The 23,782-nt window shown below is 33.1% G+C and overlaps 1 protein-coding gene across 1 annotated transcript in view; it reads right to left on the bottom strand.

The window, feature by feature from the left end:
- LOC106667698 (facilitated trehalose transporter Tret1-2 homolog) overlaps positions 1-23,567 on the bottom strand; it is a 39,083-nt gene extending 15,516 nt beyond the window's left edge. The window contains exon 1 of the mRNA XM_014395807.2: positions 23,075-23,567. Coding sequence (XP_014251293.1) covers positions 23,075-23,291 — 217 coding nt within the window. The 5' untranslated portion in view covers positions 23,292-23,567. The remainder of the gene's footprint in view (positions 1-23,074) is intronic.
- Positions 23,568-23,782: the final 215 nt, after the last annotated feature.

The following is a 23,782-nucleotide window of genomic DNA, read 5'->3' as shown; positions in this document are numbered from 1 at the left end:
ACAAAATATGACCGTTAAAAATACGAATTCATTCGCCTTAACTTTTAGAATGGTATACAATTTTTAATTGGAATAATTTTTGTCGCTTGATCAGACGGTATGTCATCATCTTCATGAGTGAGGTAGTTTGCTAATGAAGATTGGGAAATGACAAAATCTAAAATATTTCAATGAAAAATCGCATTTTGAACAACAAATATTAATAATATTGTCTTAACATAAACAGGACGGATCAACGAGACCGGGACGATCGGTAACATCGTCACGCTAAACGCAGACAAGAAATCCCACTTGAATCATTTTTGCTCGCGTGGCAGCATAGGTTTTACAAGTAACATTTGTAACACAACTTCATTGACTGTTTTACGAACAAAACATCAGATGCCACAAAAATATTGTGTTTGGGATCTGGTTTCTAGTCAGGTAGGAAAAGAAGTAGTCTCTTTGATCAATTGCCAAGCTTTCGGCCTTTATAAGCCCATCATCAGGGTCATAAATATTACATTACATTATTTTATTAATTACAAGTTTTTGGTTTGTTTTAACTTACAGCATCCTATTTCTCATATTAACATTACAGAATGACGAAAAAACCCCGACGACATCGACTACGAGGATATACCATTATATTCAGGGATTACCAAGGATATCCTTTCAAAAAACGACCTATTTTACTATTGAAATTGTTAGTTGAATCTAGTTTTACATTAATTATAGAAAAAAACTGAAAAAACTTGTCTAATTTCAACTTAACCAACCTCATGTACTTCGAGAACTCGTAATCGATGTCGTTGTGGTTTTTCGTCATTCTGAATGTTAATATGAGAAATAGGATGCTGTAAGTTAAAACAAACCAAAAACTTGTAATTAATGTAATAATATTATGTTATAATATTTATTCAGGCCCTGATGATGGTCTTATAAAGGCCGAAAGCTTGGCAAATGATCTCTACTTCTTTTTCTACCTGACCAGAAACCAGATGATCCCAATCACATTTATCGTCGTGGTGAATTTCTTCATCAACCAAAAATATTAGAATGATAAATAGTTTTTATATGGATTTTCCCCCAATACAGAACTATAATTCTGCATGTTCCCTTTTAATATTACACGTATTTTACTAAATTAATAAATAAATGCATAGATAAATGTTTTGGAATGTTGCAATATTACAGAGGCAATGCATAGGACTAGTGCTGTATTCCTTTTCCCATTTTTGTTACGTCTATTCTCTGCTTTTGTTTCTTGAATAGTTAATAGGGCCTTGTGAATTAGACGACTGCAAATTTTAGTTCAAGATTGCTTCTTTTGTAAGTTCGTTTACTTGTTTCATTCCTTGTGATGCCAGAATGCACTTTTACCCACAGAGACTCATAGATCATCCGTTTTCTCTTGTCAGTTCCCTTATTTTTTTCTTATTTCTTATCCTTACCTATTGCGGATATTATGGTAGCAATTTTGCGTTCTCGCCTTATTACAACAGATTTACTTTTTTCCTGCAGACAGAAACAGCAATTCTCCCTGATTATTAGAACACCAGTCTGCCTTCAACTTATATTTTGTGACAGGACTAATTCTTTTTCAATGGGTATAGAATAATCGCAATTTTCTTCGTCTTTTGGCAGTAGCACAATAAGTCCCGAGTGGGACCTTTCTCTTAAGTAGTTGAGTACAGGGCCGACCACAGATTAAAGATTAGAAGAAAACCAAGTGTTAATCAATTAAATGAGACAATAGTCACTTTTGTCGAGCTTTTGGAGGTATATTTTCTCATTGGTCAAGGTCTATGTTTTTATAAATGTTAACTCAAATATAGGCCCTGAGGAAGGAGAAAATATATCTACGGAAGCTCGGCAAAACTGACTATTGTCTTATTCAATTGATCAGTACGTGATTTTCTTCTAATCTTTCTTTTGAAGGTAATGGTTTATCAATTGAGTACTCTGGTGCAAATAAATTTTCCCTACAAACTTTGGCCAAACCAATGTCTACTAACACTTGAATTTTGTTAAACAACTTAAAAGCCAAACCAGTAAGTTCAAAACAATTTTTTTCTCTGATTGACCCTCAGGAATATCCTTAAGTCAAATGAACAATATTGACAATAACCCACGGGCCAAACACTCGAAAAATGTATACCGGAATACGTAACCGAAAAGCTACGTGTAAATTTTACAAGTAATAAAGGTACTATCATTTTACACATTTGTGTATAAATACTAAGTTAGAATTCAGATAATATATAGGTACACTTTAACACAATCTATTTAACTACAAAAATATTAAATTGTTTGCAAAATAATCATTTACCTTAAACATTTCACAGGAAAAAATTGATCATAGGCTATTTCTAAGCATCAAGATTATTATACTTCCTTAGGTTTGAAGTAAGTATTTGCTGCGTAAAGAAATAAATACGAAAAGTCGGAAAAAAATCGGCCATTTAAATGCATTTATGAGACTATTGAATTTGTTATCAGTGACGGTTTGATCATGTTCGTTCCATGACCTGTNACAAACACTTTGAGCCCTGAAGATGATCTCAATAAAGATCGAAACGTTGGCACGATAAAGAAAATGTTTTTCTGAAACCTACGTCACACCAGACCGCATCTCACAATCTCAAAATTATCTCCAGTAACTTATGACGTGGAACGCTAGTGCTTGTAATTCCTCCCAAGGTCTCATTACTATATCACTTATTAACCGTAATGGTATACTGATGAATAGCGACTTCACTTTGAGCCCTGAAGATGATCTCAATAAAGATCGAAACGTTGGCACGATAAATAAAATGTTTTTCTGAAACCTACACCACACCACACTGCATCTCACGATTTTCGAACAATCATCGACTAACGGTCACTAATCACCACACATTTATTTACAAATGTGATTGGGATATGGTTTCTGGTCAGGTAGAGAAAGAAGTAGACTCTGTGATCACTTGCCAAGCTTTTGGTCTTTATAAGATCATTATCAGGGCCTGAATAAATTACAACATTATATTATTTCAGTAATTTCAAGGTTTTTGGTTTGTTTTAACTTACAGCATCTTATTTCTCATATTAACATTACAGAATGACGAAAAAACCCCGAGTCGATAAAGAAACGTTATGCGGACTGGGCCTGATTTTGGGGAGAACACTATCCTTGGTAATCCTTTTAAAAAAAACGACCTATTCACTATTGAAATTTTTGGTATAATCTAGTTTTACATGAATTATAGAAAAAGTGAAAAAACTTTTCTTTCAACGAACCTCATGTGCTTCGAGACCTCGTAGTCGATAACGTCGGGGTCTTTTCGTCATTTTGTAATGTTAACATGAGAAATAGGATGCTGTAAATTAAAACAAACCAAAAAACTTGTAATTAATGAAAGAATATAATGTTGTAATATTTGTTCAGGCCCTGATGATGGTCTTATAAAGGCCGAAAGCTTGGCAAGTGATCTCTAATTCTTTTTCTACCTGACCAAAAATCAGGTACATCCCAAACACATTTATCGTCGTGGTCAATTTCTTCATCAACCAAAAAATATTAGAATGATAAATAGTTTTTATATGGATTTTCCCCCAATACAGAACTATAATTCTGCATGTTCCCTTTTAATATTACACGTATTTTACTCAATTAATTAATAAATACATAGATAATGTTTTGGAATGTTGCAATATTAAAGGGGCAATGCATAGGACTAGTGCTGTATTCCTTTTCTCATTTTTGTTATGTCTATTCTCTGCTTTTGTTTCTTGAATAGTTAATAGGGCCTCGTGAATTAGACGATTGTAAATTTTAGTTCAAGGTTGCTTCTTTCGTAAGTTCGTCTACTTGTTTCATTCCTTGTGATGCCAGAATGCACTTTTACCCACAGAGACTCATAGATCATCCGTTTTCTCTTGTCAGTTCCCTTATTTTTTTCTTATTTCTTATCCTTACCTATTGCGGATATTATGGTAGCAATTTTGCGTTCTCGCCTTATTACAACAGATTTACTTTTTTCCTGCAGACAGAAACAGCAATTCTCCCTGATTATTAGAACACCAGTCTGCCTTCAACTTATATTTTGTGACAGGACTAATTCTTTTTCAATGGGTATAGAATAATCGCAATTTTCTTCGTCTTTTGGCAGTAGCACAATAAGTCCCGAGTGGGACCTTTCTCTTAAGTAGTTGAGTACAGGGCCGACCACAGATTAAAGATTAGAAGAAAACCAAGTGTTAATCAATTAAATGAGACAATAGTCACTTTTGTCGAGCTTTTGGAGGTATATTTTCTCATTGGTCAAGGTCTATGTTTTTATAAATGTTAACTCAAATATAGGCCCTGAGGAAGGAGAAAATATATCTACGGAAGCTCGGCAAAACTGACTATTGTCTTATTCAATTGATCAGTACGTGATTTTCTTCTAATCTTTCTTTTGAAGGTAATGGTTTATCAATTGAGTACTCTGGTGCAAATAAATTTTCCCTACAAACTTTGGCCAAACCAATGTCTACTAACACTTGAATTTTGTTAAACAACTTAAAAGCCAAACCAGTAAGTTCAAAACAATTTTTTTCTCTGATTGACCCTCAGGAATATCCTTAAGTCAAATGAACAATATTGACAATAACCCACGGGCCAAACACTCGAAAAATGTATACCGGAATACGTAACCGAAAAGCTACGTGTAAATTTTACAAGTAATAAAGGTACTATCATTTTACACATTTGTGTATAAATACTAAGTTAGAATTCAGATAATATATAGGTACACTTTAACACAATCTATTTAACTACAAAAATATTAAATTGTTTGCAAAATAATCATTTACCTTAAACATTTCACAGGAAAAAATTGATCATATGCTATTTCTAAGCATCACGATTATTATACTTCATTAGGTTTCAAGTAAGTTTTTGCTGTGTAAAGAAATAAATATGAAAAGTCGGAAAAAAAAATAAGCCATTTAAATGCATTTATGAGACTATTGAATTTGTTATCAGTGACGGTTTGATCATGTTCGTTCCATGACCTGTTAACCCTGGGCGCTCCCTTAAACAGGGTGTTTGCATTTCGCCTAAAATAAAGTTTTGCAAGCGTCGTTTCACAAAAACAAGATCGATCATGATTAACGCTGTTTTGCGAAGGTTATGTCGTGATATAGCAACACTCCCCCTTGGGAAATCTAACGAAAGCTTTTCGTTATAGATTGCCCCGACGCTAAAAGCGACACGGGTACTTTAAACGCCAAGCTTTTAGTTTTAAGTAGGGAAGAATCCTTTCAGACGTGAAAAGCGTGCCTTGCGCTTTTCTCCAGTGCGCTAAGAATACCAATTGCAATAATAAACCGGCAAAAAATTAACCAACTGAATGTGACGTGTGTGTGTGTGTGTGTGTGTGTGTGTGTGTGTGCGTGCGTGCGTGCGTGCGTGCGTGCGTGTGCGTGTGTGTGTGTGTGTGAGAGTGTGTGTTGGAAGTGATTATTTAACATTTAAAAGAAATAAACGAGTTAAGTCCGAAGGTGATGAGCTAGGTAAATACAAATGTGTAAATTCCATTTTACGTACTGTTTCCTTCTTTGCGAAACATTATAAGATTATTTGAATATAGGGTCCGAAAGAAAATTCAATGTATGTTATTCTTACATAGAACAAAAAGTACGTAGTGGTGTTTTTTAAAAGTTGAGGACAAATTTATTATATCCTTTAAAAATAAGCTAATAGCAAATTCTCACTTTATTGGTGCATGGCCGTCCAACCTTTTCAGCCATTCATTAAAAAACTGATAGCCCTCAATTTAAAACATTGACTTAAGATGTAATAGCTTTGAGTTTACCCTGTGAACTTAGATATTTAACAACCGTGAATTAAGCAAACACATTGTAATTTTTTAAAATTCAATTAAAACTTAGCACAACTTTTCTGATTGACGAATTTATCCTTTCAGTCAACTCTGAACTTCTTCCGTAGTACAAAACTGTCAAGTAACACCCCGCTATAATAATAATTCCGTTGAGGAAATCACTCGACAACCCGTCAGGACCCTGTTCGGTATAAAACGATAAAACGTTCGATTTTGAGCCACTTGAATTTTACACTTGATAGAAATCGACATTAATTTGCCGTAGAAGTTCTCACCCCCACGTAAACTTTTATTGACACACATCATGAAATAAAAAAAGAAACTAATATAAATTTGATCGAAATTCCGATCTGTAAAGATGCTATAATTTGATGACGTATAAAGCCAAAAATGATAGATTAGAGTAATTAAAGGTGGGCTATTTTTGTTACGTTTGGTTTATACACTGATGGACAAATTTAATGAACCACGCAATTTATTTAGTACAAAATTAAATCCATTATTTTTGTACATTAGTTACAAGCAATTATGAACTATCTCAGTCAAAATAATGCTTTGTTTACTTTTGTACTGATTATTCCTTCCATTCTGCTATATCTAACGAGCGACTTCAGTTAATCTTTTTCTTAACGACGAGTTCTCTTTACAGATGAGATAAGAGTGATCTTCATGTGGGTTTAATTTCATATGTAGACGTTCAGGAGTATGGTACCTTAGCTGGCAACCCATGGTTTCATTGATGTTCTGGAGTGGCATTTCCTCCAAGAACATGCAGTGCCAATTGCCCTCCACCCTCCTTGAAAGAAATTGACAGTATTTAGTCCATTAAAGTAACGACACCAAACACCTCAAGAGGCCTCAGATCTTCAGACGAGCGTAATTTCATATGGAAACGATCTATTCTGTATGATTCCTCAGGTGGCATACCACGGTAATTGATGTTGTGGGTTGTCATTTCCTTGGACGCCCGCACTGAATTGGTTGTGCGAGGAAAATCTCTAACTTCACTGAACTACTCACAGGACATAATCGAAGAGCAGTATTGCCTTCTCCCCCCCCCCATATTTGTTTGAGATTCTTGCTAGTGCAGGATAATGCCAGGCCGTAGAGCACGTAATGTCATTCACCTGAATGAGGTTGGAAATGAGTATATGGCTAGTTCAAAGTCCAGATATGAACCCAATTGAACACATTTGGGACCAACTTAAGCGATGAGTACAACGGCGAAACCCAGATCCTAACACCATAGAAGAGTTGTAAACGGCTGTTCTTGAATGTGTAAAGAATATTAATGATTTTATCCTAAATCTTTTCAAGGAAAGCAAAAGCTTTTAGCGGACGTGATTCGTACGAGAGATAAAATTTTAATTTTTTTTACTCAATTTTTTTTCAGAATTAGATAATAGACATTTTCTTTTTAAATGCCTTATTTTTACAACCAAACCTACTTTTAGAATGCATAATTAATAACCTAAATACATTCAAATTTAAGAGTGGTGCGTTTATGTTGTCAATCAGTGTATTTTATATTTAAAAGACATAGAATCAAAACAATTCATCATAACATTTAAGAAATTGACGTGTTTCTTATTTGGTACCCGTCCTTAATAATTCGCAAAATAGGATCACACTGTCCCTACAGGTATGCTCTAAAATAAAAAAATATCGAAACATCATGAACTGAATGATTGGGAATGGTTAAAAAGGTTTGGGCCTTTGCCTTGCAGCCAAAATCAGAGATCTTCCTTTATGCGTACACGAAAAATAACCGTATAAAGGATGCTATTTATGCAAAAGGCGGTCTGCCTTAATAGCCGGCGTTTTAATACAAATTAATAGATGAAGATCATAAGGGATTCGGAAGGGGGTGCTTGAATTGTGATTTAAGACTAAGCTGTTATTAGAGGTAACCTGATGCATAATTCAGCGTCGGTCCCTAAGCTCGCATTTCACAAATGTCCACCCCTTTTACCGACTGTTTTGTTAAGTAATTAAACCCCGCTTAACAAATGTATTAAAAGTTTCCATTTACAATTCTTTTCAATTAACTCTAAACTTTGGGTTTTTTTTGACGTGCACAGGCATTTGTTTTATTATGATATCTGTAGCTTGGATAAAACATCTTCGTCGGATTCTGTCCACTTGGTAGACCACCGGACTTAGATCTGAGAAGAACCGTTTTGATCGTTTAGGTAGGTTAACTGATGAGGCCCTTTGTCACTACTTGGAGCCTGAGAGCAAACCATGGTTAGAATGTGGTAACCTCATAAGGTGTGAGGAAAAGTACGGAAGATCCACACAAAAATTCTCTCTTAACACCAGAGAGTTCGGTCCGAATCGTTTCCCTCTAACAGGGCAACAAATATACAAATACCAGTAGAAATTACATAGTTTATTTTTCTAGTATATTGCAAAAAGTTAGTTTGGCTAAAGTAGGACACCTGGGGAGGGGGAGTAGGCACTACGTTTTGGTCAACATTTTTACACACTCACACTGTAAATTATTTCCATTGGCGTAATAATTAAAGAAAAATTTAAATGGTATCTAATGCATTACAAATGTAACTAAACAGTAGCCATTTTAACAAATTACTGCAAAAAATAGAGAACATTTTTCTTGTCTATCTCAATAATAATGCACTTTATATCATAACGATATTGAAATATCTTTCCAGTCACCTTTTCCATGTACTATGTTTAGATGAAAGTAAATTTCGGGTCTAAAATATTTACAGAGCAACGTAAACTAACATGAGCTTACAAAATTTGATATTGAAATGTAATTTTTGTTAGTGTAATACAGAGCTAAATAATTTAAAAACAAAGAATAACAATTTAATATATATAAAAATATCTTCAATCTTCGGCTATTATCTAAATCAGTGATACACTAAAAACAATTATTCCGGTTATTTTTGCATAACTACTCTAGAATTTAAAGAAATATATAAATTAGTTTGTTATTGAAATACACAATTAAAAAATTATTACTGATTTAAATAAGCTCATAAATCTGACCATGTACGTAGACGCATATGTACAGAGTTGACCCTATCACTTCACGCTATCCACCGGCAATTCCAGCTTTTCTAGCTTACAATAAATTACCGGCAGGCCGCGAGAATCACCCACCCCGTGTGTGTCAGATCAGCTCTCTCTGATCCGTTCTGCTGCCGAGGTTGTGTTTCGGGTGCTGTCAACAATTAGGTCATTTTACCCCCAATTGAATGAGATACTAAAACCAAACCCATTCTCTCTCTCTCAATCACTCTGATATATTTACTTTCGCCATCACTCAGTTAGTGGGGGGGGGGGTCAAGTACTCGACACTCCATCACCCATTACAACTTACCATTAATTATTATAACTAATAATATTATCGGGTTGTCCGGAAAATAATGCAGGATTTTAAGTTTTCATTAAAAAAAATCTATATAAAATATTCTGTTTACGTTTACAGGATTACTCATTNTGGGAAATTATTTTGATTAAAGAACATTGCTTTAAAGTAACTAGTTTCTTTTTTTTTGTTTAATACCAAAATCCTGCATTATTTTCCGGACAACCCAATAGTTCAATATTCCGCCACCGGCCTTCTAACACTACACATTCACGCCAATAAATACATTTACTCTCAATCAAAATCAGAACAGGGGACGTAGAAATTGCTGTTGTGCTCAAGCACGATTCTCATATCGGGTGGGATTCCTACAGTCTCTCTCTATGCAGCCAAGGAGTTGCACCCTTTATTTAGGTGGGACATTCTAGGAACCTTTCTCTACATGCCCGATGCATAAGCGGCCCAAAATGAAGTGTCAGAGTGTCAACCTCGCATGGCTTATCCTTAATCGGATGAGAATGACCCTTCTTCTACGTTCAGATATTCCGAAGGCCATTTATCGACAGTGCTCTTATACGTGAGAGCTTCTCTGTCGACCCGGCCCACTGACGGTGCTTTCTTTTAATCATGTTTTGTTTGAATAATAAATGAAATAACTGATATTATCTTTTAACAACAAACTGGCAATCGTTTATTATTTTACATCCTGTCGGGCTTCCATTAAATATAATTAAACAATTATACTAATTTCACCTATTGTATTATTACGTTAGTCCAGTTTCATCTATCCAGTAGAACATTCAAAGTTTTGCAGCCGTAAATGACGCGTAAAATAACAAATACGCGTCTGAATGCCTAAGTTGAACATACCATTCTAAAATATTGTACAATTATTACGTTCGATCAGTTTTTTTATATAATAGTTGAAAATCCATTGTAGGCTACTATGAGGACTTTAAAAAACTTGTGATTTTTTGTATATAGTATCTTATCTGAAATATCCATTATGGTAAATAAATTGCGCAGAAATGATCGGAAAATGTTCAAAGATTGGTATACAAAATATATCAGTTAAATTATTAATAATTAATAAAATTGAAAATAATGATTCAGGTTACTTTATATTTCCTTCAAATGAAATAATTTTTTCTTTTAAAATATTCAATGAATAAATGAAAAACTGAACTTACTATTGTGTAATTCCTCCTTTCATTCGACGAATCTATTGAATCTTCTATTTTATTCCGTTAACATTTATTTTTATTATGCGTCCTTGGAATTCTGTTCTCCGATCCAGCCTGCCCAGCCTTAGCTCATTAAGTTAATTATAAGTCAATTACATAAGTCCTTGATGTTATGCCGAATGTTAGGATCAAATCCCATTTGACAAGACTGTTAAAATTTAAAAAATCACTTTCTTCGGATAGAATAATGTAAAATTTTGTTTTTTGTATTTATATTAAAAAAGCGTTGTTTTCAAAAAACCAAGTGGTTATTGTTCAAGTAAAGAAAGAGGAAAGGTTCACACGTTTGTCTTAGATGTTAAGGAACTAAGAATTAAGTTGGACCTTCAACCGGCGATGGTGAAATTTCCCAGTTTTCTCATGCAGGGTCAAGCGTCGGTATTAAACTTTCAAGATAACTCGTATATAGGTAAAACGAAATGTAATTTATTCCTCAAACTATGGGGTATTGTTTCACCTCACGGACTCTTGGGAAATTGAGACTATGCTCCAGCTGACTGTATTTGTACTACAAACTATTTTAGTTCATACACTGACGGACGTTTTGCTGAAGAGAGATTTTGAATTTTGAATATAGTGAAATTTTTTCTTTAAGTCATAGAGAATTTAGATTGTGTATGTTTGAATAAACAGCTTCATCTGTAATTTACGTTTTACTACGTCAACATTGGTATATCAAATTTTACTATTTAGTTCGTTCCCAAGGTTTCGTTCTAATTTCTCTTCCATTTCTAATTAAAATATAAGATATAAAAGATAAAAGGTTATAAAGATTATAAATGATATGTGAATTTAAGAATATTTGGAAAGAAACGGTAGATCACTCTGCTCGTAACAAATGTAACATAAATGAAGTAAACTTCAAAATCGAAAAAAACTTATACCACAGCATTTTTTTCGAGTATTTTGGTTAATTACGATATCCAGAACTGATAGCTTTTCTCAACACGAATGGACCGTAAGTCGAGGACACAAGGAGCTTATTGACCTTCGGTCGGTTCGAGTCTGCTCATGATATTAATTTTTCACCTCAACCACATTTTATATAAAAATTATGTCAATTTAGAAATAACGTTAATGTAATTAAATTACTCTTATTTGTGGTCTTGAAACTTCCGTGGTTTGTACCATCCAGGAATAGGGATTGCCTTTCATTTTCAAGTGTAAGACTTTGGGGCTCGGAGAGGAATATTGGGACAAATCGGCATGCAAATAGATACGACTCGTTCGGATCGTTCCTATTTATTCGACTTCCTCGGGGTCTGTTTGGGCGTGTCTTATTACGGCGAACCTCCTGTTTGGTCTGAGTCCAAAAAGCGAAAAGGACGAGTCCGGGACCTGTTGCCGGGACGGTACCGCCTCTCCCCGGGGCCGCATATTTCTCCGGCGACCTTCGAGTCCTCCGTAAACAACGCTGTAGACCAAAAGGCCTTCCCTCTCTGGCAGATAAATTTCCAAGAGAAACTGAAACAAGCCGGCAACTCGCGGAATGGAGTTGTGAAACTTTGATAAACGTATTGCGCCCCCCCCCTTTTCTAGGCAAACTTTATAACTCTCTCATATTTGATACGGGCCTATTGGAAGCTGAAACACACGTAACAAAAGTCTAAACCGATTTGTCCCAGTATTCCTCTTCGAGCCCAAAAGTCTTACGCTTGAAAATGAAAGACAATCCTCAATAATTATTGCAATACTTTGAACATTTAATGAAATAACACGGGAACGACCAGGTTGGTGGGACACGGATTTGGACCGGCCTTTTTTGGTGATTCTTCACGCCAAAATATCGCACATGTATCCACCACTTCTTGGAAATAGGCCCTAGTTTCGCTAAAAAAATTAGTTGTAAATTAATTTTTTGACTATAATTTTGACTAACATTCTGCCTGACTGACATTCCCAGTAACTCATAATTTTTCTCCAAAGCTAGTGAGACCGATTTTCATGGTTGATAATTCATTTTAAAGAAATTGTCAAGTGATTTGAAAACTGTATCAAACATTAAAACCGGGCTATTATTTCCATTAAAAAATAATATATTTTTCATGGTACATACATCGTTAAAAAGGTACGTTCCTCTTCTTTCAAATAATCTGTTAGACGTTAAAATACTTTCAGCCTGTTTTCAAATTATAGCCATTTCAATCACTTCTCAAAATCGGAAAAATTTTAGGAGTCAAGAAATCGATAAAATTAAATTCAAACAAAACGTTTCGAAATTTCCGATTAGTTTCCCGAAAAAAAATTGTATGACCTAGTTTATTTGAAAAATATTGGGCTTTTAGAAATTTTTTGGTTATTGATAAACTTCGATAGCTTTTGCTATATGTTTTGCAATCTGAATAAAAAATGATGCAAAATGATATATTCACATAATTCATTTGAAAAAGTAGAACGGCAAAATAAAAATATTAAAAAACGGAAAATTTCAACTTTCTAACATATTTTTGGCCAAACCAGGCCCTATTCACGAAAAATGGTAGAACCACCAAAAAGGATGGTCAAAATGTGTGACCCACCAATCTGGGCGTCCACTTGGAAGTTGTAACAATTTAATCCTTATATGGTTGTGCCTTTCCTACATAAAATATTTAAGATACAATTAAATGTAGCCGTATTACAACATTCATTAATAATTTATTTAACACGATAATATATATAATAATAACATTAAAACGGAATTGTCTGACTACAGGAATCAGGTTTTCAATTAAACATTCCTTGCTTTCTGTTACATTAATTAAAATGCTACTTCTCTCATTTGCTGCCTATATATGATGTTGTTATGCTAAGAAGTTAATCCCCTCTCTTTCTCAGTCTCTCTCTCTCTCTCTCTCTCTCTCTCTCTCTCTCTCTCTCTCTATCTATCTATCTATCTATCTATCTATCTATCTTTCTTTCTTTCTTTCTATCTATCTATCTTTACCCTCTCATCATCATTCTCACCCACTCAAATGTATCGAAATAAAATATTACACACAAATTTTCCAAAATACGATTTCAAATGCCGGACACTCTTTAAACATTTTATTAGTTCGTAAAGTATTAATTTAGTATATTAAATATTTGGACGAATGTAGAGAATATATTTGGTATAGGAAAACCAGCAGAGCTAATAAATGTAGCCTTTATTCAGATTAATGAAATGAAAAAGGGTCATCAATTTATCACGTTAAAGAAATATTGGTTTAGAGTTGGAAATAGAAATTTAAAAAAAAACATACAAGGGTACTGAAACTTGAAGATTTGAAGATCAATACATGAAATATAATTTTTATTTTATACTATGTAATATAAAAGTTTTATTTGTGTGGGAAAAGGCACGCTCCAGTTTTGCGGCGTGGGCGGTTAAGAGGTGGAAGTTCAATTTGGCCGGTTTCTGTGTTTATCCAGTGGCGTACAAGGGTTAACTGAAACACAAGTGGCCTTAACCACCATCGGCCATAAATCTCCCCCGGCCCCAGAAACAATCCGCGTCATATTTTCCGACGACGGGCCAACACAATGAGCTGTTGATCTACAGAGGCTTCGGTATCATTCTTGGTTGCCAGGCGACCGATCACCTCCATTTCTGGACATATAGCACTGTCTGGAATCGGCAATGTGTATAAATGTGACGAAAAAGCTTATTTTCGGTTTCTCTCTACGCAGCGCTGTGACAAATGCAAAACATATTTTAAATCAATGAGTCAATAAATAAATTAATTGTTTAAACACTTTTACTTGATAAAACAAATGAGCCTAGGCAGCGTGGAACCGAAACATACATCATCATCCTACCGTCTTCAATAAGGATGCTTTTATTTCACAACTTCATTTATCATTTCTATATTCGTGGGCCTTATTCTAATTGGTTTAAGAAAATAATAATGATAATAAATTAAACTTTTTCCCGAAAGTGTATTACGTTGAAAAGAAAATGAAGACGTAATTAAAATAATAGTAACGATAATAATAAAGATTAATAAAAAATACATTCAATTAAAAATCATTATTCAATTAAAAACCACAACTAATTAAATTTAACTAAGGGTAATTAACTTTTTTTTAAAATAAAAGTCAGCGAAACCGTAATTAACTTTAATTCGAACCATTACACAAATAGAACAAAGTGCCTAAAATTTGAGCACTTTGGAGTGGTGTAATTACTTTATTATTTAAGGTAGCAGAAATTAAATTCTTGCACAACCTCATATCATACATCCAGGCCTAATCTGCGTACCGTATGATAGCCCGAATAGTTACATTGTTTCACTATTCAAACTATCTATTAGTTTTGATCTTGTAACAGTAAAAGAATGTACCCAAATGTAATCGCCTTATTTCAACCGGTGTAATAGTACATTCCGCCAAAAATTGGAAGACACTCCCCTGACTCACATGCCATTCCACTCTCTCCTTGTCGCCAAATGGCTGAGTTTTTATGCGTTGTCTCAATTTTGATTAACCATCGAAGTTGTGATAAAACGAAACCACCAAAGTTGTCTGTTTACAATTAAATAACCGAGATTGTAGATCTTTATACAAATTCAGGCGAGCAGAGGTTTGAATGCGGTGTAAACACTCTTCTCAGCGACTTATGGTAATATAGTGAGAGTTTTGAGTTGCCTGTACCGATCTGAAAAACTTTACATTGTAAGAACCATAGGATGTTACATTTCTGAAATAAGACATGCCACTGTGCATGTCAGGACATATTGATATAGACAATCATTAAGGCCGTTATTTTTGCTGTCGTGTGTTGAGGGAGAAAAGAGATTTTTCAGGTGAATGATAAGTGGAGAGTAAAAGTATAATCATAGAATAAATCTTTTGACGTCTCAAAATATAGGAGGTAATTAGGCTTGGCCTGAGGTAAAGAGAATTTACGTATGGAAAGGTAAAGATGTAATAATCCATATATGTTTACTAGTCATAATAGACTGCTTTAATTATTATAATTAATTATACTTTTTATCTAAGGTCTTGGTTAAATTGAAAACGTTAGTGCCACGAGCGGGATTCGAAGGCACGACCTTCTACACGATAAGCCGCTGCTCTTACCACAAGTCACGATAGCTTCGAGTGGTTCGAATCCCGCTCTTGACACTAACTTTTACATCTCTATCAGGACCTTAGATAATAAATATAATTAATTAAAATAGTTAAGACGTGGGTTTAAGATATATTTAAAAAGAAAATTCACCATTAAAATGCTGAAACTCCGAAAATTGTCTGTCTGATCAAACGCCACTTTAAGCAGACCAAAATAATCGGAAACAAGCTAGCTATAGAATAATATTCTATTATTATTATTACTACAATAACAACTACAATATGCCTTGGTATGCTGATTAAGTGCATGTGAAAATGCATAAAAACAATAACAGCAAATACAGAAAAAAAATATTCGTGCAATGCTTTTTAAATGCAAATTGGAACACTCCCTGCCACTCTTCCTCAAATACACATTTTACCTGTACCATACCTTTACATTTTCCGAACCGTGAGGGAGGATTTGAATAGAGGAAATTATACCGATAATTATATAAAAATTAAATGATATGAGTTTCCTATAAATAGCGTGTTACCCCCAACTAAAATTAACATTTATTATATTAATCCATACATTTTTCGCGGTCATAATTGACCACACTAATATTTGAATTAATTATCCTTTTTATCTAAGGTCTTGGTTGACATGAAAAGAATAATTAGCATTTATGCTGTATTGTTTTCTGTATGTTGGCACTAAATGGTTCCATTTGGTCTCTAATGCGATGATGAGTAAATCCCAAAACATTTTCTAAAAAAAGTCGTGTTTGCTATTAACGTATGCGGCTGAAAACAAAAACGAAAATTATTACCAACTATTTAAAGAGAAAAATTCTTAGTTTTTTCAAATTTTTTAAACTATTCTTGCAATTTTTAACTATTATTAGTACCACTCTTTCTCCCAATGTTTAGTACTGTTATGTTCCCCATTTCTCCTCTCAAACATTCTTTTTTATCATTGTATTGCTGGCAGCCCTTAAACAGGATCTACCTCAAGTGACTGTAGCAGCTACTTTTGTTACGTAAATCTATATAGTTTTATGTGAAATTTGTGCCAATTGTATCTTTTTTTCTGTACTATGTATTACCCTAGTAAAGTTGTTAAAAAATATATTCTGTGTAAAGTTTTATAAAAACAAAAAAATTATCTATATCAACTTTTACAAAATAAACGCATAAATTAGTCATTGATCTTCATATTTACAATATCCAAATAATAAAGTTGACATGGCATTTTTTTTAAACTGTTGTTATTTATTACTACTAGTTCTAAATTGTCCTGTATCTATTTAAGTTTGTCTGTTAACAGTTTTTAAAACAACAGATTTTTAATTATTTGTTTGGGGGCCACGGTAGCAGAATGGTTAACATGTCAGACTTGGTTTCGTACCAGGTCGTGGGTTCGATTCCCACCGGCACCTTGGAATTTTATTTCACGCTAAAAATATATACACGAATCAGTCAAATAATAAGATCATTAAAAATCTGATTAAAACGATTAATTAATATTATTTAATTTAATTTATTACGCTGAACATTGCAGTTTGCAGAAATGTTTCGCATGTTTTTACTGTGTCTGGGCTCAAAGGAACGAGATAATTTAATTTATCTTTCGCATAGATATATTACATATTTTTAAATTAAGACGTGCATATAATTAAATTGGCAACTGCAAACATCTAACGTAATAAAATTTGTTATAATTAAAACTAGAGTGGTTGAGACGACAACGTCAGTTCCCCTATTAATTAATTAGCTTCAGGGCTTAAAGTTCATGTCAGAAATGCCGTTTCAGAACGCAAACAGTTTTGTCTGCAATTCTCTTCAATTATATAAATTGGTTCAGCAATTATGTTCATTCTGTTTTGATGTTTACGACAGGGCATTCACAGCGTGGAAGGACGCATTTTATTGTCCCATTTGTGACGTAAGACTGTAAAAAAGTGTGCATTTCGAAACCAGTTAACTGATAACGGGTTTTAATTAGTCCTAGCGTGGATTTGCGATACTCTCTCGTTCTCTTGTATACGGAAGAAACACAAGTTACAAGTATATCACCAGAATTTTATTATGGTAATGTTTGACAGTGACTGAGATTGTTAACGAAACTTTTTTTTTAACTGTTTAGTTACTCGAAAATTGGTATTTTACTATATAAACAAGAAACTATGAATTTTCCTATGTGATATCAATATATTACGGCCTGTTATTTAAAATGTTACAGATAAAAAAGTTGATGAACTAAATTTATTTCTTAGGATTTTGATAAGGGTTTCATGTTTATAAGAAAATTGACATTGATAGTTTTATCAAAGATAGATCAAATATAACTTTTTTTTCTGGCGGGTTGAGGATTAAGTGAACAAGAACTGATTGCTCTTATCCTGGTTAGCGATTATCTTCGGATAATTACCGCCTTCCTTTTCATCAAATTAGGCGATCTCGTAAAAAGACGATTAATTAAAATGAATGAAATATTTCTTGTAAAATTAGTTTAACTGTATTAAAGAAGTGACCTTTATTCCGTAGTCTTGAATTTCAAGTGAATAAATGTACAAAAAAGTTTTTTTAAAACTTGAAAACTTGAAAAAAGCTTTGTATAAAATATGTAAAAGGGTATTTTTCCAAAGCTACCGACAATGCGCTGTGCACTGTGAGGGTCGATGGGTACTCGGTATACTACCTCTGCCCTCTCACTACTAATTCATTCAAACAAGCATCTACATACACAAACAAATATATACGTACATACATTGCACAGCTACACGATCATAATAATATATTGACAATATTTAAACATGGGGAAACACCCTCGTTTCACTTAAAAAAAGGGAACCAACAAACCACTTTCATGCCCATGGACTTTATGTCAGAGCAATGCTTTCGTGTGCTCCCTGTAAGCAAGGTGTGGTACTCCTCGAATAAATGTGACACACTGATCAACCTTTCTCTACAAACGAGATACATGCACGGATTCTGACCGAAAAGTCCGTGTGTCAGTCGCGTATGGCCTATCCTCAAACGGGTGAACATGATCTCTTCCTTTCGTTTCAGACCTTCGGTGGGCCATCGCTCAGTCAGCTTTGACACACAAGAGCTTCTCGGACGATCCAAGAGTAGTAGAATATTCTCAAAGCACCAGATGAATACCCTTCAGATTTTTTTCTATGTAAATTTTTCGAAGTAAATTTACCTTGATTAGAAACCGAACTAAAAACAAATTATCCATTATAATAATTACGAATAAATTAATGCTAGGCCGGATAATTCGTTTGCACCGTAATTGAAGGTTGAACGTAATTCATTGTAATTTTATTTTTATTTATGTAATTTTTTTATTTCGTCTTTTATTTACAAGTGAATATATAAAAAGTGATAATGGTCAATCCATTTAATTAGCCAATAGTATACATAGAAATTTACTTATTAATTGCAATATTATGAAGAAATTAAATGCTCCGTTTAAAAAATCGTACTTTTTAATGAAACACGTAATTCTAATTAAGAGACTAAAATCTTGCTGTTAGGGCGGTTATCTTGCAAGACAGAACGTAAAGATATTTTCATGAAATTCATCTCCACTTGATTAAAACGGTTCGAGAAAAACGGGAAATAGAAATATCCTTAAATATATTTTCCATCTCTTCGTTTTCTCTGAGGAATGGAAACTCTGAGAATGAATATAATAATTTAAACAATGCATGTAATTAATATGTGCACCCTAGTAAATAGCGAGTATCTATAATTAACCAATGGAAACTTTCAAATTTCAAGAGAGTATCAAAATAAATGTTTTAAAACATATTTTCTTCCCAGATATTTTTTTTATTAAAGAAAGTAAATATTCCATTAAAAAAAACAGATTGTCGACAAAATTGCCAATGATCAAAAAAAGATAACCGTGTTTGTCAGGAAGAATGTAAAGATCGATTTTAAGGTTTGGATGTATATAGAACTGGAGGTAGTCTTTCATCGTGTCTGTTTTTGTTTGTAAATATTAAAATTATTAACGGAAAAACAATCCAGGCTCAAATCTCAAAGAAAAAATAAAAATAACTACATATTATCAAAATTTGTTGCCAAGGTTGAACAGATTTGGTAGAAGGTGAATTTTTTTAATATCTCAATTGCTATTCCGATATACTTTTCAACAGTACTATAAGTATAAAACAACACAATGTTTTGTTTCCCGGAAATTTCAACTGTTCAAAATTATCTTTGTAAGTGTTATTGTTATAAAGTTAGTAATAGACTTTGCCTCGATTTCAAAATAAATGATTATTCAAATGTCGTGAGATGCGGTCTGGTGTGATGTAGGTTTCAGAAAAACATTTTCTTTATCGTGCCAACGTTTCGATCTTTATTGAGATCATCTTCAGGGCTCAAAGTGTTTGTTTTCTGCGTAAGTGTGCCATTCTTGCCTGCCGTGTTGATAGTGCCTAAATAGTGCATAAATTATATCATCAAATGATAGTAACAAAAAATCATTTTTTTGTTATTAAAAACTATTTTACGATTATTTGTACGTTTATATAGTATGATTGTATTTAAATTTTACTTTCTGCTGGAAAGTCTATAAACGCAGGAATAAAAAAAACACTAACAATAAAATGGAATTGATTACTTTTTTTAATCGCAAGAGAGCATCTTCAATTTCCGTGTGTAAAACGAGCGGCATTTAATTTTTTCCCGGTTCGTATGCAGGTTTACTTTATAAATCGGCGAAACTCCGCTTCACACGAGATATCTGGGCCCTTTTTTCAAAAGGACTCCGGGAAAACGACGTGCACAGGGGCTTTTCAATTCTTCCAGAATAATTGCCAGTTTTCCTCAAAAACCGCTCAATTTCAAAAACCTTGGCGTTTTTCCAAAACCACCCGGTCCCACTGGTTATAGTATAATTTCAAGGTCATCTTAGTTTCTCAACAACCGCTCGACAAAAACAAAACAAAAATTTAAAAAAGAGACGGAAAAAAAACTTCGGATAATACTTCTCATAAAGCAATACACTTACCCAATAATCGGAAGAAAAATGCAATATCACTTGCGATAAAAATCTCGAATGTTTACGAATTTACTCGGGCATACAGACGAAACTCACGGCCTTGACTTTTACATATTTGGAATTAATTAAATAAATTCAAGTGCGCCGTATGTACAAAATAAGATAGCAAAGTTTAAAAATTGCTCTGACACGGTTTTGAATATTACTCATATTACTCGATTTTTTTTTCAAACTTATACTGTTATATAAATATGTAAATAAAGAATAACTTAATTTTATTTTACATATTTTTTATTGTTACGAAATAGTCGATGTGGAATAGACAGCACATCAATAGGTTTGGCGTGTATGAACACGGCCGCACTCTCGAACACTGAAGAAGTTGGTCAAACGTGTCTAGGGTATCAATAAAACAATTGGTCAATACAATTGAAAAGCTTTTGGGACTTTGGTACATACTTTGAAACCGAGTGCAATTTTGTCTTGACAGAATTGTAAAAGTTATCATTTTTATTCAAAATTATAGATCGTATTTTAACTATACCTCATCAGGTTAAATAGTTTACTATAGTTAATTTAAATAGTTAAAAGAACAATTTTACCGCTAAAGTATATTAAAATATTTTATTACTTTAAGAAAATATGATTTACAATTAAATTTAAACAAATATTTTTTATCGAGCAACTAATAATTTATAGTTTTTCATGCTCATACTAGCGTTGGAATTCAATATATGATTCTAAAAAAGTAAAAAAATATTACAAAAAATTGAATTCTTCAAAATCATTAAAATTAAATTTCCTAAGAGGAAAATAGTGTTGATTTGTTTTTCATTCGCAAACATGATACAGGATTACGATTTACAATTGCTAGCAGCTGTAAAATAATTCATTTTTAACGAAAAATATTCCCAAAAACCAAATTTAACGTCTTCATTATAAGAGCAAATAGTATAAGCTTTCTGATTTAATACTACAGCTTTGAATTGCATGGATTTGCTTTTATTGTGTGTTACCTCATCATAAAACGTTGTTGTGATTAACAAAATATCATTGGAATTTGTAAGGCAATTTTTAATAGTTAGACAATTTTTAATAAATATGTAGAAAACTAGTTCTCCCTTTTTTTAAATTAATTAATTAATTTTTTTAAGAAATATGAAAATGAATGGGAACTCAAATTGTTGAAGAGATTACTAAAATGTCAAAGTTGAATTGGCGACCGTGGGTAACTCCAAATTTTTGCGCTTAATTTTGATGTGTGAATTAGCGTTTAGAAGAAAGAAAATAGGCATAATAATATTTGATAGTGATAGACGAAGAAATTGATTTTCAGTTAAATTATTCGTTAAGGGTTGAACGTAAGAACAATTGTTTTTCTATTTGTGTAATCTCCATGAATTAGTGAATCTCAATAATTGAAACCATCCGTTCAACTCAAAGAAATTATAAAAAGGCTGAATTTCCCACAATATGAAAATTCCAATACAGCGTACAGAAAGATATCCAGTTTTCCATTGTAATTTAATGGATATTTTTTAAAAATTTGCATATTTTTATAATGGCTTAGTACGCTTAATTCTGCTTTCATTTTTAAAACTATAAAATGTCTGTACTGAACTGGATAATGACTTTTATTTTAAATACACAACCTAATTATGCTATCATTTCTAGTGATTAAATTTTATTGTGATCAATCAAGTTCTTTTAATTTTTTACAAAGAATTTTTTATAATTTTTAAGACTTATTATTTTTTTACCGTTGAGAAGAATTTATAAATATACAAATTTTCTTCCCCAAAAATATCTCAAGACGACCTGGGAATATTTCCAGCCTGCTAAAATATATTCAGTTTTACATTTCAATTTGAATTCGAACATTAAACAGATTAGGACTTAGGATTAGGAAAATCTAATATTCGCTCAACTTTTCGAAATTGGACACATTCAAACTTCCCCAGAAATAATTATTCTATGAAAACTTTTTTTCAATATTTTTAGTTTCTCATTCTGATTGAAGGCGAAGATTTTGTCACACTTTATTATATGTACGACAGTCTTTGTTAAAAATAGATTAACAAGTCGTGTTGTTAGCATGCTATTTGAAAATCTGGTTTTCTTCCTTTTTAAGTTTTAATACTAAACTTATTGTTTGTTGTTTCGTATTTACAATTTTTTTTCTATATAAACAGTAATTAACTTTCAGAATCCGATGTCTGTAACCTACACTCTGTATTTTTAAAAAATACAAATGAAACAAAGATTTTTTTCTTCACATATACATACTATTTTTATATTTAATTTTCTATGCTCTTTGTAGAAGTTGCCCCTACAACTTGGGACGAACGGAGAATATTCGTTTAATGTAATTTTTGATAATTTGGTGTTTTGTTTCCTAATTACCTTCATTAAAAGGTAAGAGGGTTAAATGTTTTAATCTTCCGTTTGAATTATAACGTGTAGAATAACAAAACATGTCTGTAAGCTTTGATTTAGTGAAAAATAAACACATTTTAAATGTTGGGGCTTTAGAATGCAGGGATTGAGTGATCGGAGTTGATGGAATGATAGATTGATTGATAATAACGAAAGCTTCACTCACCGATGATGGCGGCTGCATATTGCCTAAATTTTGCTTTCGACGTGTATTTCATTTCGGCTTCAACTCGCTCATGCTGGTCGTCACACACTGACTCGACTCCTCTCACATTTACACCCGGCTTATCTTGGCCAGGGCTCCAGTTCTGTTGGTGGGGGCTCTCGGTAACCGGCTCTGTTTTGACTTTAGCACATGAGGTTGACTCACTGGGGGAAACCATTCTGAATCGCCCCCTGAGATTATACGCGGCCGTTTGCCGAGGATCGACGATCCATCCTTGAATTTCACCTCGTTTTCTTCGGAAGAGGGGAAAAAGAGTGGATATAGTGGAAGACCGGATGGAAATGGACTCACTCAGTCGGAAATTCCTTGACTTTCGACTGCCAAAATGATATCAAAACAGATTCATCCCCAAACCAGACGTGTGATTTCAACCCAGTTGAATTTTATACGACCTGAAACTATCCGTCCAACTTTCAAAGAAATTGTAAATAGGACAATTACCCTAACATAAACATTCCAATATAGCCCGCAAAAATAAATCCAGTTGTCCATTTTACGTCGAATTTTAACAGATGTTTTTAAAATTGTTGCATAACTTTACTCCGGGTTTAGAAGGAATGCGCTTAATTGTGCGTTTAGTTTTTTAAAATGTCTCCCTCCAGTAAAGGAAAATGTCTGATTTTGAATATAATCTACCTAAATATAACC

This window comes from Cimex lectularius, unplaced genomic scaffold (assembly GCF_000648675.2).
Source record: "Cimex lectularius strain Harlan isolate CLEC.00 unplaced genomic scaffold, Clec_2.1 scaffold200, whole genome shotgun sequence".
Lineage (NCBI taxonomy): Eukaryota > Metazoa > Arthropoda > Insecta > Hemiptera > Cimicidae > Cimex > Cimex lectularius.
Note: the sequence above shows the minus strand (reverse complement) of the source record. Positions and strands in the feature narration are given on the sequence as shown.